Genomic DNA, 13,390 nt, shown 5'->3' with positions numbered 1-13,390 from the left:
TGTTGGGGGGTGGTGGGGGGGGGAAAGGCCATTTTCAGGCTAGCCCATCTGCACCCTCCTGTTTGGCACCCCACCGGCAGTTCAGAGCCTGCAGGCCAGGGATGGGCACTGCGATCCCAGGAGTATTTACACATGGTGTGGGCTCTTCTGGACAGGTGGGAAAGTGCCCATTGCCAACAGGACATCTCCCACTTATACAGGGAGGACAAGGTTCTCGGATCCCACCTGCCTGATCAGAGCTGAGGGCCACCCCATGCCACGGACAAAGACCTCAGTGAAAAGCGTCTTGGAGCAACCCCGATGTCCAAAACACCATCCTTACAGCCACTGCAAAACCCTGCAATGGGGAGAGCTCTGCAAGCCTTCCTCTTCCCAAGACACTGATCCTCAGGGTGTCTCCATCAACACCAGAAAGTAGCAAAGAGGACGGAAGGAGGACAGAACCATCAAGACACCATGCCCAGTGCTCACTCAAGAGCTGCCCAACGGTCTCAGCATTTGGGCTGTGGACAGAAGCACAACCCCAAGGCCCAAGTGCAGCTTGATGGAAGAAACCAAACTTGAACCCCAGATCCATGGGTAGGAATATTCAGTTTGGCATAAGAGCCCCAGGAAACCCTGCGATGCAGCGAGACACGCCAGACCAGGTGGCAGCGCTGCTACAGCAGTGAACGAGAGAGTGGTGGGCAGCCTGGCCTTTGCTTCCTGGGCAGTAAACAAAAATCTCCTTCTCCCAGGAATGCAGCGAGGCCAGTCTCACCCCACAAGGCATTGGGGAAGTTCCTCCCCTCGTGCGGGACAGGCAGGAAAGAGCTTCCTGCAATTGCCGCTCATGTCGACAGCAAGGCAGAGGTTTGCACGGTGCTTTCCAGGTCACGGGGTGCATGACAAACACCATCGCCAGCCTCTCGCCAGCCCAAGGAGCCCAAAGCATTTCACAACCCTTGCCCCGGGCAGTGAGTGAGCGGTCTCCTCCCTGCCATACAGGCAGCGACAAGGGCAGGCAGGTTAAGGGCTTTGCCCAGGAAAAGAGCCACTGAGCTAGGAACGGAGCTACAGATGCTCTGCCTCCAAAGGCCTGAGCCCACTTTTTGGCCAACAGTTCAAGACTTCCAACCAGTCCAAGGCAATCACCTGGTGAATGACTGCACTGTCAAAGGAGGCAGGCTGCAGTGCAACACAGCTCGTCCCTGCCCCGGGAAGGCAGTTTTGGTTGCGAAGAGCCAGCCAGAATGTCCCAAGGGTCCCAAAAGCTGTTGCTGATGAGCTCCAGCACCGGTGGAGCCCTGGTATATTGTGCTTTAAAAGCCTCCTGCCCACCCAAGCAGCCACAGAAACCACACAAGCCTTATTCTCTGGTTTCACCAGCCCCACTGGAGGAGAGGGGTGTGAAGAGAGGCCAGGGCTCTCCTGTGGATGGATGTGCCATGGGTCAGAGGCCAGCGTCACTTTCAGGTGGCGTTGGTCACCGGCGCTGGCAGTTGGAGGGATGGGCACACGGAGTCAGCTGAAGCACCTTTACCATGGTGGCAGCTCTGCCCCTCCTAAGTGGAGCACGCACTAGGTGAGAAATGGCCTTCTTGGCCCCGGGCTTGCAGAGAAGGATGTACAGAGAGAAGGAACGAGCTGGTCCTTCTGTGGCAGTCAGTGCAGCCGCCAGAGACTTGCCAGGGTGCAGGATGTACTCACTCTGGAGGCTGAGCTGAGGGAAAGCCTCCAGGGAGATGGAGAAGCAGCGACGTGCAGCCCCACTCCCCCAGTCCCTGCGTGGAGACCTCTCACTCACCCAGCCAGGTAGACATGAGCGCTCCTGCTCAGCAGCTCCCACACCAGCCTTCGGTTCTCCCGGATGCGGTGCTGAACATAAACCTTCTCCTCCTGCAGAGAAACATGGTGCTGAGCCTGGCAGTAGCCCCAGATCCAGCTCCAGCACGCCTGCCCGGCTCCTGGGGACTGCTCTCAGGGGCTGTTTGCAAGAGCTTGGGGCAGCGCAGCCCCCCCAGAGCAGAGGGCACTGGGAGAAGCAGTTGGATCAACTGGCACAGGGAAAGGGATCCGCACACCTCATGTCAGTGCACTGAGGTGGGTTGGTGGGAGATGGGTGCGGCAGCAGGAGCTTCGGTGGGGAATCTGTCCCTAGTTGCCCCCCCAAATCTTTTGGCTGCCCTGTGCCTGCTCCAGCTCTGGTGAACAGCCAGGGCCATGAGCTGGTGAGTCTCCATGAGGGCTCCCCTTCTGCCCTCTCCTCTCCCAGCATGGGCAGAGGAGGCTCTGTGGCCCCCACGTACCAAGGTTGCCGCAGGGCAGAGACTCTTCCCCACAGCCCTGGCTGCCAGTCCCAGCCCTGTCACCTGCTAGAGACCTGAAATAGGTTGGAAGAGCAGAAAGCTTGGAGGGATGGCCTCAGAGCCACTCCTTGCCTGTCTGCCATGCTTAGGGACTGGATATGACTGGGTTTTGGCACAGTATGGCCCAACCGAGGAGAGCTCCTAAAGGGTTAATCCACAAGATTTCATGCATCCAAGCAACTGCCCACAGCCCTGGCTTCTGCCCAAGAGGAACACCATTGCCAACATGCCTGAATTCACTGCTGGCCCAGACGGCTTCTCCGTGACAAAGGTGACACTGTGATGGAGGCCAGGCCCTCTGCTGCATGTCCCACCGTGCCGGGCTCTGCACAGTGGTGAGTTGAGCACAGCCTTCTCCCCACGTCCTCCTCTTTCCCATCCAGCCCCAAAGGCAACAACGTTCTCGCTGCGTCTCAGGCTCCCTGCGTGCTGCAGTTTCGAGGTGTGCGTGGGAGCAACCCCAAGCAGCAACCAGCCCCGGCTGTCACAAGAGCTGGTCACCACATGGTCACCAGGACCCACGCGGCTCCACTGGTTGCATTGCACTGGAGAGTCAAACCACCCCCGGGCACAGCTCCACTGCTCGAATCCGGCCGCCGGCAATGCAGGAGGTAAGCGAGCCTGTTGCAAGCACCAACACAGCCAGCCAGTAGCTCAGCTTCAGCATCATTAATGTTAATCAGCTAAATGCTGAAAGAGGCTCTGCCAACGAGGCTGGGGCTCCAAGCGGGTCATTTAAGGATCTGCACCTACCTAGAAACCAGAGCACCCCAGTGACAAACTCGGGTCACGACGTCTCAGCTAAACCCCAGGGCATCCTGCTGAGAATTAGTGACAGCCGCATTAGGCTGGGATCAATCAGTCTGCACTGCAGGGCAGAACTGATGTGACAGAAGGTCACCGTAAAGGGGACCTTATGGAGAGAAGAGGGAAATCCTGCTCAGCTATAGAGCATCCCAGGTTCTGCCAGGCTCTTTGAAAACAAAGTTTTTGATGAGTTAAGGGCTGTGGTATCTCCTGGAGCCATAGGTACAATGGCCCAATGTGGCACATCCTACCTGGCTGCGCTCCTGCTCGCCTCCCTGCGCAGCACTGCAAGGGCTCGGTGGCAGAAGACTCTCTTGACAAACTGCTTTGGCCCACGGAGCAGGCAGAGAAGGGAGGCTGGGAGGCACACTCCGATGTGAGTCCCCGTCCCTCCAGAGTCTGTGAGGGCAGGAGGAGGTTCTGAGACTGCTCTCCAGATTCAGGGAGCATCAGGTCCCCACTTCACTGTGTCAGCCATCAGAAAAAAGGCAGACTGGTCATCCAACAAACCTCTGCAGTGCTGTTCCTGTTCATCAAAGGCTTGGAAAGCCTTCACAGGAGCATTCAACTCATGCCTTACAAGTGACTGGATAAAAGATGCTGGCTTCATGTCAATGCATGCACACAGCCAGGAGAAAAGGACTGGTGCAGCTGAGCTACCTAGAAATACCCATTCTCACTGACCCTTTTTATCAGATCTCTCTGTTTCAAAGGCAGGCAGAGTTTTCAGTGCCATCAAGAGACAGGGCAAGGCAGTGAAACACAGTCCCAGCTCACGGAGCAACATAAAAAGCCCTGCAGCCCAGAGAGGGGCTGAGATCTGCCTACCAAAGACACTGCCTGAAAAATAAGGGAGCAAAGTGAGGGGCTGAGTTGTGGGGGTGCTCATACCTCCAGGGAGCTTTCTCCCGCACAGCTGAGGTTCAGGGAGAGCTGGCACAGAGGCCAAGCTCCTCAGCTTCAGGAGTCAGAGGGACATGGTGGGGAGGGTGGCACTCAACGAAGAAAGTATATTGCCTGGTGACCAGCCCTGTCCCAGCAACCTTTCTAGTTCAACTCAGCCAGACGTGTCCTGGCTGGGCAGCAGCACTGCACTGCTGGTGGGGATCCTGGCCAGCACCCAGGTGGTGCAAGGGAGCAAGGTGACCACTGTGCCACCGCACCAGGCCCTTTGCAGGCCATGCCAACAGGTACAGAGGCTAGAAACACTGACAGAGTCCCATCAGTGCTGCCTAAGATGCTTCTGTTCCTCTGGGAACTAACCTGGTCCCTGGAGAAGGCAGTAAAGAGTGTCAGGAAGCCCTTCATCACCAGCTCTTCCCACTCCGCCTGGCAGTAGAAGTCCCTGGATTTCTGGCGGCAGCCGAAGAACAAGCAGTTCCCTGTAGAGAGCAGACCAGAAGGGCCGTGCTGGGTGAGCCAAATGCCCTGTGAGTGCTGGGGACCATCAGTGCCCCTGGGGTCTGCAGCAGAGCCCCAAGGCTCTCACCTCTTTGCCAGGCCTGGCTGACAGCCCTGGCCAGGAAGGGCCAGGAGGGCTCAGGAACCATGTGAACATGAAGCCAGGTGGCTTGTGGCAACCAGAGGCCCTTGTGTGCTGGGAAAGCAGGAGGTGGGGGGCAGGTACAGCATGAAGAGCTCCCCTGAGACCCACAGCTGAGCCAGAGGAATGAGGATGGGACAAGGGCAGAGGTGTGACTCCTCGTGCAGCAGAAGATGAGCTCAATAACCCATCTCCACTCACAGAGAGCAAAGAGTGAGCCTTTGCAGAGCCCTACCCTGACCCAAGGGGCAGCCTTGCAGCACAGCCTGTGAATAATCACACAGGCTGCACACACCATGCTCTGGTCCCTACCTGCCCCAGAGCCCAGCTTGCTCCCACTCAAACACAGCAAAGCCTAGGCCTGTCCAAACCCTCAGGAGTTCCTAATTTCTTTTTCCCATATGCTGAATACAGACCTGCCTGCAGCACGGGGCACCCCCAGTCCCTCCCAGGACCATCCCTCACCTCTCCATCCTTGTGCCACCCGCTCCTGTATCGCTGCTCGGAAAGGTGCCACCCCTGTGCCAGGGCCAATCATGATCACGGGGGTGACAGGGTCAGATGGGAACTTCAGTCCTCCTTTCTTCACCCAAAGAGGCACCCGGACATCACCTGCAAAACAAACAGACCGGTATCACACCACCACCACTGTATCCATAACACACCCTGCAGAGGGCCAGCCCAGCCTCCAACTCTTCCAGGATGCCCAGAGATACGGATGGCACCTGGCTTACCACCACCCCGGCATCAAGACACCCTGGTGCCACGGACACACTATGTGTGTACAAAAAGTGCTTCAGCTGTCTCAGTACGGTCTCTGCAAGCACCTGAGTGAACCCCAGAGCAAGGCAAGAGCCCACCAGCACACGGACTGTGGCACAGTCTTCTCACACTGCTGGTGCCAGGGAAGACAGCGGTGGAGGCGAGCAGAGATCTTGACCCAGCTGTTGAGTAAGAGAGGGCCAAACTTGCTTTCTCTGGGAGCCAGAGGAGGGGTGAAGATCCCCATTTAGGTACTCTGAGAAGATCCAGTCTTCCGCTGGAGTCATACTGAGCCATTCTCTACCATCCTGCAGCAGGGAGACCCCATGAGCTTGTCACATTTGCTTGGGGACCCAGCTGGAGGGGTTTTGTGGTTACACCAGGTGAGAAACACACAAAGGCTTCACAGGACAGGATGGATGTGCTCAAAGGAAGGATCAGCCTTCCCAGAGCTGGTGCTGTGGGGCTAGAGGTGTCTGGCAGTCAGAGCACCACCAGCTCCAGGAGGCCAGGAGCAGTCCACTGTGGAACAGCAGGGCACACTGGCGCTGAGAGCAGGAGGATTGAGCAGCTGGGAGAAAACCAGGACCTCAGGGTGCTCAGGGCAAGTTGGAGGAGCACACCATGCTCTGAAGAGGATGGGAGCAGCAAGGAAGGATGGCAACTGTGAGTTCAGCCTGTCCTGCCAAGTCAGCTCCAGCTCCCCGTGGTGATGGTGCTCCACCCAGGGTCCAAGCAGCTCCAGATCGTGGTCAGCACACTCACAGCTCCACCACAGTCCTGTGGGATCAGCTCTGTGTGCTGTGGCAAGCACACAGGGTTCTCACGGAGTCCAAGCAATTACCTTGCTCTGGGTTGAGAGAAGCCAACCAGGTAGAGCAGAGACCACGGCGGGGTTTGCTGAGCCGTGTCTTGTACCGCACTACTGCCATGAGGATCTGGATCCGGTCAGGGTGAGCCTGTGTCCAGACAGGGACCATGAGAAAGGAGAAGACACCCAGCACGGCTGTGCAGAAATTGCCCAGTGCCTTCTCCAGGGGCAAAGCCTGTGCCCAGCTCCTGCCAGGGCATTTGCAACACTCCTCCTAACCTGTTGGACACAGAACAGAGCACACCCTCACCCAAAACCTTTCCAGTAGTGAAAGGTGTTTTCCCAGAGAAGCGCTGCTGCGGGAATGCTCTGCACAGCTCATGACAGAGACTGTCCAGCCCAAGAGGCCCCCATGGAGGACAAACGCCACCCGTACGTGGGCTGAGTCCCCCAAGTCACCAGGCCAGGTCCCACTGCCACCTCCCGGCAGCAGCAGGAAGCAGCACTCCCCCTTCCCACGGCCACACCAGCCAGGGATGTGCCCAGCCTCTGTGGCACCTCCTCCCCGTGACGAGGACAGCAGACCTCTGCAGTGAACTGGCCCAGCCCCAGCATTTGCAGGGCTGCAGGAGGGCAAGCGCCCTAATACGGAGGCTGGCCAAAACCCGAGCACGCCGACCTGCCACATGCTCACACCAGAGCTGGGGTTCGGGTGGGCCGTGGGTGCTCACAGGGCCTGGGACTACAGCCTGAACATCCGCGGCATGCATGGCACCTACAGTCAGCCCCAGCCCTGTCAGATCCTCAGCTCAGAGCCTGACACGAGGTCAAAAAGGGCTGAACTCTTACCAGCATGGAGGAGGCGATGGAGAAGGCACGGGGTCTGATGCGAGGGATGAGGTCCAGCAAATATTCGGGTGGAATGGCACAGGTAGTGTGAGGGAAATCCCAGAGGGCCTGCAAAGCCAAGGGGGGGTGAGAACTGGTACACCCCAGAAAGCAGGCAGCCTGCTTCTTGGGGCATCAGAGGCTGCCCCACACTGCTGTGCCACGCTGCTCTCGACCAAAGGCACCATGCCGGGTACCTCCAAGCACCAACCGCCCTCCCCTCACACCCAGGCTGCAGCACAGGGTCCACCACAGAGCCCAGAAGGATTTGGAGCAGGTCTTAACCACCGGTGGAAATCCAAGGACATTTCAGAAAGTGGGTGAAGTAGATTAAATTCCCCAGCCAAGAAATCATGGCTGATCATCTGCCTGGGTGCTTTATGCCATGGCACAGCCCTCATGGAGTGGGTTTGCCATGCTCCCCCAGCCTTACCTCAAGAGTGGTCCTGCGGGGCCGGTTGCAGTAGCTGTACAGCTCTTCCTGGCCCTGCGCAGAGCTGAACTCCTGCAGCTTCTCCCGCTCCAGTTCGTTCGTAGAGAAGTAGGACAAGAGCTCGAAGAAGGAACGCCGTGGCACACAGGAGATGTCCAGGTAGTGGGTGACCAGGTGTCGGATGGTGCAGGGTTGTGGCAAAAGGGCAGGGAGGGATGTGCCTGCAGGGCAAGGCAGCAGGGAGAGCTCAGGGCCAGCACCAGGGCCAGATACCCAAGCACTGCCTGCCTTCTGCCCCTGCAGCTCCCCAGGCACCCAAACAAGGGCAGCCCTGCTGTCTGCAGGCACCCACACGTTGCATGAATGTGCAAGTGGAGCCAACTTCATGGGCCCTCACTCCTTCCTGCTCTCCCCAGCTTGCTTTTCAAGCCTACAGGTTTGCAACAGAGAAAGTCAGTGGGGTTGAGCTGTCCCTTACTTTATGCAAGTGCTTTAGGATAATACCTTATCCATATGGGTCCCACCTTTGCCTGCACATAATGCAGTTGAAATAATCAGCAGTGTTGTATGTGTCAGGCCTGTCCTCGTCTCCTACTTCTCTCCCAAGGGTGTGAGAGGCAGCCTGAATTTCTCTTGGGTTTGCCTGCCAGGCACAAATCCCAGCACTGACAGACACACGGAAGATAGAAGGGGAACAGGCACTCAGGGAACAGGAGAGAAAACTCTCCCAGTACTGTGCAGACTGCAGAGGTCCCAAGGGCTCCAAGGGGTTTCTCTAGTTGGTGCTGTTTGTGGCTGCAGGAGCACCTGCAGTAGGTCCCTGGGATATAGGCAGAGTGGGGAGACCTGCACGTCCCAGGCAAGGAAGCACAGGCTTCCTGCTCGGGTCTTGGGCTGGGGAGGCTGTGCGATCCTCCAGACTCTGGGCTGAGGGCTCCAAAGACACAAGGCATGGGTGCAGCCTGGACACTGCTGGATTCCTCCCACGAGTCACACTGGCCCTAATGCAGGATCCACACATGCACAGCACTGGGAGGGAAGGAGAACCCCCATACTGTTAGCCAGGCAGATGTCCTGTATCCATCAGCCGCTCCCAGCTCCCTATTAACCAGGTCTACAGCAAAGGGAAAGCAGAGCTCCAGGCTGGGCCAGAGCTCAGGGGGCTGCCCTGTCACAGCAGGGAGGGAAAGGAGTAGCGGGCAGGACCTACCGGGCTCCGTGGGCTTCAGCACAAAGTGTCTGTCTGGATCCAGGCGCAGGAGCTGGCAGAACTGCTGCACATCTTCGGGGCAGTTCTGGGGCTGGATCATGACCACATCGCCTGCGCTGAACCTGTGGATGCTCGCAGCCACGGTGCAGGTCCATGGGCACAGCACCGCCAGCCCGACCAGCACCCACACCAGGGGAGAGGCCACAACTCAGCCAAATTTCCAATGTCACTAAAGTTGTGCTCTCTAATCTGACAAGGCAAAGAGAGCTGGTCCACAGGCAGGACTCGCACTGCCATATGTCCCTGACTTTGTCATGGAGGGGGACAACGCAGCAGGGACCACATCCACAAGGCTGCAGCCTCAGATATTACTGAAGAAAGGGAGTGGAAGACGAAGGCAGCCTACGGGACACCTGATGCCACACAGCAAAGCTTGGGGGAGTCAAGAAAATGCTCACGTGATCCCTGAGCCCGTGACATCAAACTCAATGAGCCGGACATCCTGGAAATGGGATTCTGCCGTGACGCGCTGATTGGACACCATCCGGGCAGCGAAGGGATGCAGCTCAGAGGGAACAGCCCTGGGTGCTGTTGGCTGGAGTAGGCCACCATCAGGGTGCGGGGAGTTCTCAGCCAGGTAGTGCAGGGTGTATTTTGGGGGCAGGCTGTGGTAAGGAGAGCAATGCAGAGTGGTTACATCCATACCACAGCTTCTCTGCTGTTCTAGTCCTAGAGGCTGGAGGCAGGGAGAGGCCTGGAGCCTCCCACAATATCCACCACCCACCATCCCTGTCCCCTGGAGCTGGCTTGTGGTAAGGGAATGCAATGCAGACTGCCAGGAGAAGGGGATCCCAAAGGCTCCAGAGCAGGCAGAGGGAGGTTGGCATACCAGGACAGCAGGATGGGCAGAACCCTGCCGCAGCAGCTGACACACACACCCAGGGGACAAGGGGACATCAAGTCCAGAGAGATGGGCTATCCATGGCCAAAGTCCAAGGGATACTTGGGACACCAGAAGCTGTGTAGGGAGGCTTCCTGGTCAAAGCACGGCATATCTCCACCCTGGACAACAGCCAAGGAAGCATGGCATCTCACACCAGCCAGCTCCAGCAGTCCCTGCCTACCCTCTGCACTCACCGTACATCTGGACTGATGACCTCAAGGCCAGGAGCGAGAGGATATAAGGCGAGGATCTTGTCCCATAAAGCCAGGAGCCACGGATCAACCACTGCATCTGGCCTGCAAGGGAGAAGATTTGGGCTACAGCGCAGCTGTGACTCGCCCATCATCCCTCCAGGCTCAAGCACTGCTACCAGTGCACCGGACAACACTGGTCCTCCCTGGGAAACCACCTCAGCTCCCCTTCCATGACACAGGCAGCTGCTCCATGCCCTCCAGCTTCAGGTGTGGAAACACATCTCAGCTACCCTAAGCACTCACCTGCTCTCCAGGCCACAACCACTCACATCTAAACAGAACCAACCCCCCGAGCACAGCCAGTGGCAGTCACTGTCCCCCGAGCCACACACAGGCTCTGCCCCATGCAAGGAGAACAGCAGTACAGCTCAGGCTGCTGTCATGCCTGCAGGTACATGGCTGTGTGATACAGCTGTCCTCTGGTCTGACAGGACTGGGGCAGAGCCAGGAGCCATTGGCACATGCTGGGCATCATGGGACACCCTGGAGAAGCAAATGACCCAGGTCTTGACACAGGAGAGTTATAAGCAGAGACCAGTATGTTCATAGAGAGCAGCAGGAGGCTGCTGGCCACGTCTGGGGTGCAGGAGCAGATGCATGGTGGGAGCAGCACACTGCTGTTCCCAAGGCTGGGGCATACACAGCCCTGCCATCAGCCCAAGGACAAAATTGTAGTGCATTCCAGGGCCCCCCCGCCACCGCCCCTACACTAGGCTCTTACCCCAAGTCATGCTGGTCATCTCCCAACGCCACTGGCAGCAGAGGGTTGCCCCCAAGCTGTAGCACTCGTTTGTGCAGCTTCTTCGCAACAAAATTAAACCTGAACAGAGAATAACCGCAGTTGCAGAGGGTCAGGACAGCAGGCGCTGGCTACATGAGCCAGCACATGCTGCCAGGGCTGCCAGAGCAGTACAGAGGCAGGTCCAGCCAGAGCTAGTACGCACAAGCTGGCCCTGTGCCCTGCCCAGCCTATACCTCCATCCTGGGGTAGCTTGGAGAAGCAGCTGGTTGCTACTTGCTGGGCTACACAGGCTGTGTCCAGCTCCCAGAAGGGACTCGGGGAGGTCCAGCTTCCCTTCAGGGCAGCTTGTGCCCAGGGCAAAGAAACACTTCCTTCCCTCTAGCCCCTCACTGCCCCACGGACCTCAGCCACACTCCCATCCTGCCCACTACAGCTCTTTCAGGCACATGGGAACAGTCTTTTGGGAGAGAACTGCGACCAACAGGGCTGGCTGCCACCTAAAACTCTATGTTTCATGTCTCCTATTGGTTTGGTCCACTGAAATTGCCCTGGCACAGGCTTTCCTCCAATTCAGACAGAGAACTGAATGGCTATAATAACTGACTGAAAAATGATTTCTGACACACTGCAGCAAAGCATCTGCTTGAAGAGGCCAGGAAAAAAGAAACAGGCAGAAGCCCAGTTCCTGGGGGTTAGGAGGGATGTGGGCTGGTAGGGCAAGGATTTTTAAGGCTAGTGGGAATTACATTTCATCTGAGCTGCTGCTCTAGAGTCAGGCTCTGTCTCCCCTCTGTCACCCTCTTCATTCTCCAGCCACTCTGGTCTTGCCTGCAGCCAGAGCTGTGAGGAGTGGCCGTTGCGGGCAGGCAAGGAGTTGCAGAGCTGCTTACTTGGGATAGGAGGAGTCACCAAGGCCCAGCACGGCGTAGTCCAGCTGGCAGAGAGAACTGGGCGGCAGGTTCTTCCGGAACAGAAACCGCCAGAACATCTAGAAAGGACAAGGCCAGGGAGTCACACTGCTGCCAAGGAAGCCTTACCTGCCTGCCTGTCCCTAGCTCACCTCTTGCCCACGCAACAGGTCCCTCCTGTGCTCCGCTGAGTCCCAACAGAGTGGGAGGCATGGCTTTCTGCAGAGGTGACCCTTGAAAGTGGCCACCACTGCTACAGGCCAGGAGGATGACGCTCTGTGAGCTCTCCACAAATCCATGGCTCTTGTGATGGTGGAGCCCCTCTTGGCTGTTAAGCTGCTGAAACCGCACCAGCTCCCTGCCCATGTCCCATCAGTAACATGAGATGTGACTGGTGCTGCTCCAAAGCTCCCCCCCCAAAAATTAACCATTGGTCAAGCTGCTTCAAGAGAGAAATCCAGACACTGGACCAGGAATATAAAAGCAACATGGACAGCAGCACATCCTACCTTCATGTTGTCAGGTGGGTCACCCTGGCCAGTGGTTGCACACACAAATACCACCAGTAGTTCATTGATAAGGTTGGCCTGTGGGCACAAACATGGAAAGGCATATTCACGTCGGCAGCCTACAAACACATGTCCTGGCTGTCCCAACGTGGCTACTCACATCACGTCAACTTCACGGACAGACCACACTCAGAATAAAACCTGCAGCCCTGCGTGGCACAACCTCCTCTACAGGCAATACAGCACCATGTGCTGTCCACATGCTGCCTGTAGCATCGGCTCCTTGGTGCTCCTTGCCTTGCAGTGTACGGCTGACCGTCTGTCATCTAACACGAGCTCTATCCCAAGAGTCATTGGTCAGTTTTCACACCCTTTCAGCTGAGTTAAGCACAAGCTGCCCTCAGGAAGGGCACAGAGGCAGTGTCTGGCGAAACACAGTAGGTCACAGCAAGGGTAGAGCATGCCCAAGTGCCAGAAATGGGGTTGGTGGAGATGGAGCAACACCCGAAGTGCCTGGAGTACCCCTCTGTGTCACCACTCACCACGTCATAGCTATCCAGCGCCTCCACTCTGCACTGGAAGTGCCGTCGCTTGGCTTCTCTGCCAATTCTCTCTGCTGTATCCTGAGCCGTCCCGGTTTGGCTGCCATAAAGAACGAGGAGTTTCCGTTCCGCCATCTGCAAGAGACAAAAACAGAGAATTCACCAGGAGGTGAAGGAAGGTGAAGGGAGGCAGACCTGGACCGGCTCTGGGCTCGGCATCACACCAACACCCACCCAGCCTTGAAAGGAGTGTTGGTGTCTGTGGGTTCAGGTGACATTCATGAGGTTGAAACTGCAAACAAGCAAGAACAGTTGAATAGTTCAGAGACAGCTACAGGATTCAAGGCTCCTGGGCTCTCTTTCCACCCCTGCGCAGTGCTGAGTGACCTCCCCTTTGCTGCAGCGTCCCCGTCCGCAGAAGCAGCAGTGGGGACTCTACTGTGCTCCTTGTCCCTGCTGCCAGGACCAAGGGAGTGGACTGGCTTGGGAGTCTTAAAATCCAGGGACAGCGATACACGTTTGGGCTTGTTTTAACTATCCTCGTCAGCGCAGGGTCAGCGCACCCCTGGGTTCCACGTTTCTGGTTTTAACATCATCTGCCCTGCAAATCCCCACCCGAGGGGGCTGGGGGAAAAGCCTGGGATCTCAGTGACAGAGAAAAATGTGACCAGGCACACGCTGCTCTCCACG

General features: G+C 57.4%; 1 protein-coding gene across 1 annotated transcript in view; it reads right to left on the bottom strand.

Moving 5' to 3' along the window:
- The window catches only part of NDOR1 (NADPH dependent diflavin oxidoreductase 1), a 14,273-nt gene extending 1,438 nt beyond the window's left edge, over positions 1-12,835 (bottom strand). The window contains exons 1-14 of the mRNA XM_009703052.1: positions 12,701-12,835; positions 12,159-12,236; positions 11,632-11,729; positions 10,721-10,819; positions 9,940-10,041; positions 9,261-9,467; positions 8,803-8,924; positions 7,593-7,813; positions 7,121-7,228; positions 6,305-6,419; positions 5,164-5,310; positions 4,419-4,537; positions 3,492-3,512; positions 1,787-1,878 (exon numbers count right to left, since the gene is read on the bottom strand). Coding sequence (XP_009701354.1) covers positions 1,787-1,878; positions 3,492-3,512; positions 4,419-4,537; positions 5,164-5,310; positions 6,305-6,419; positions 7,121-7,228; positions 7,593-7,813; positions 8,803-8,924; positions 9,261-9,467; positions 9,940-10,041; positions 10,721-10,819; positions 11,632-11,729; positions 12,159-12,236; positions 12,701-12,835 — 1,664 coding nt within the window. The remainder of the gene's footprint in view (positions 1-1,786; positions 1,879-3,491; positions 3,513-4,418; positions 4,538-5,163; positions 5,311-6,304; positions 6,420-7,120; positions 7,229-7,592; positions 7,814-8,802; positions 8,925-9,260; positions 9,468-9,939; positions 10,042-10,720; positions 10,820-11,631; positions 11,730-12,158; positions 12,237-12,700) is intronic.
- Between the last annotated feature and the right edge of the window lie 555 nt (positions 12,836-13,390).

Source organism: Cariama cristata, unplaced genomic scaffold (assembly GCF_000690535.1).
Source record: "Cariama cristata isolate BGI_N322 unplaced genomic scaffold, ASM69053v1 scaffold22496, whole genome shotgun sequence".
In the NCBI taxonomy this organism is placed as follows: Eukaryota; Metazoa; Chordata; class Aves; order Cariamiformes; family Cariamidae; genus Cariama; species Cariama cristata.
This window is presented reverse-complemented; position numbering and strand designations above follow the sequence as displayed.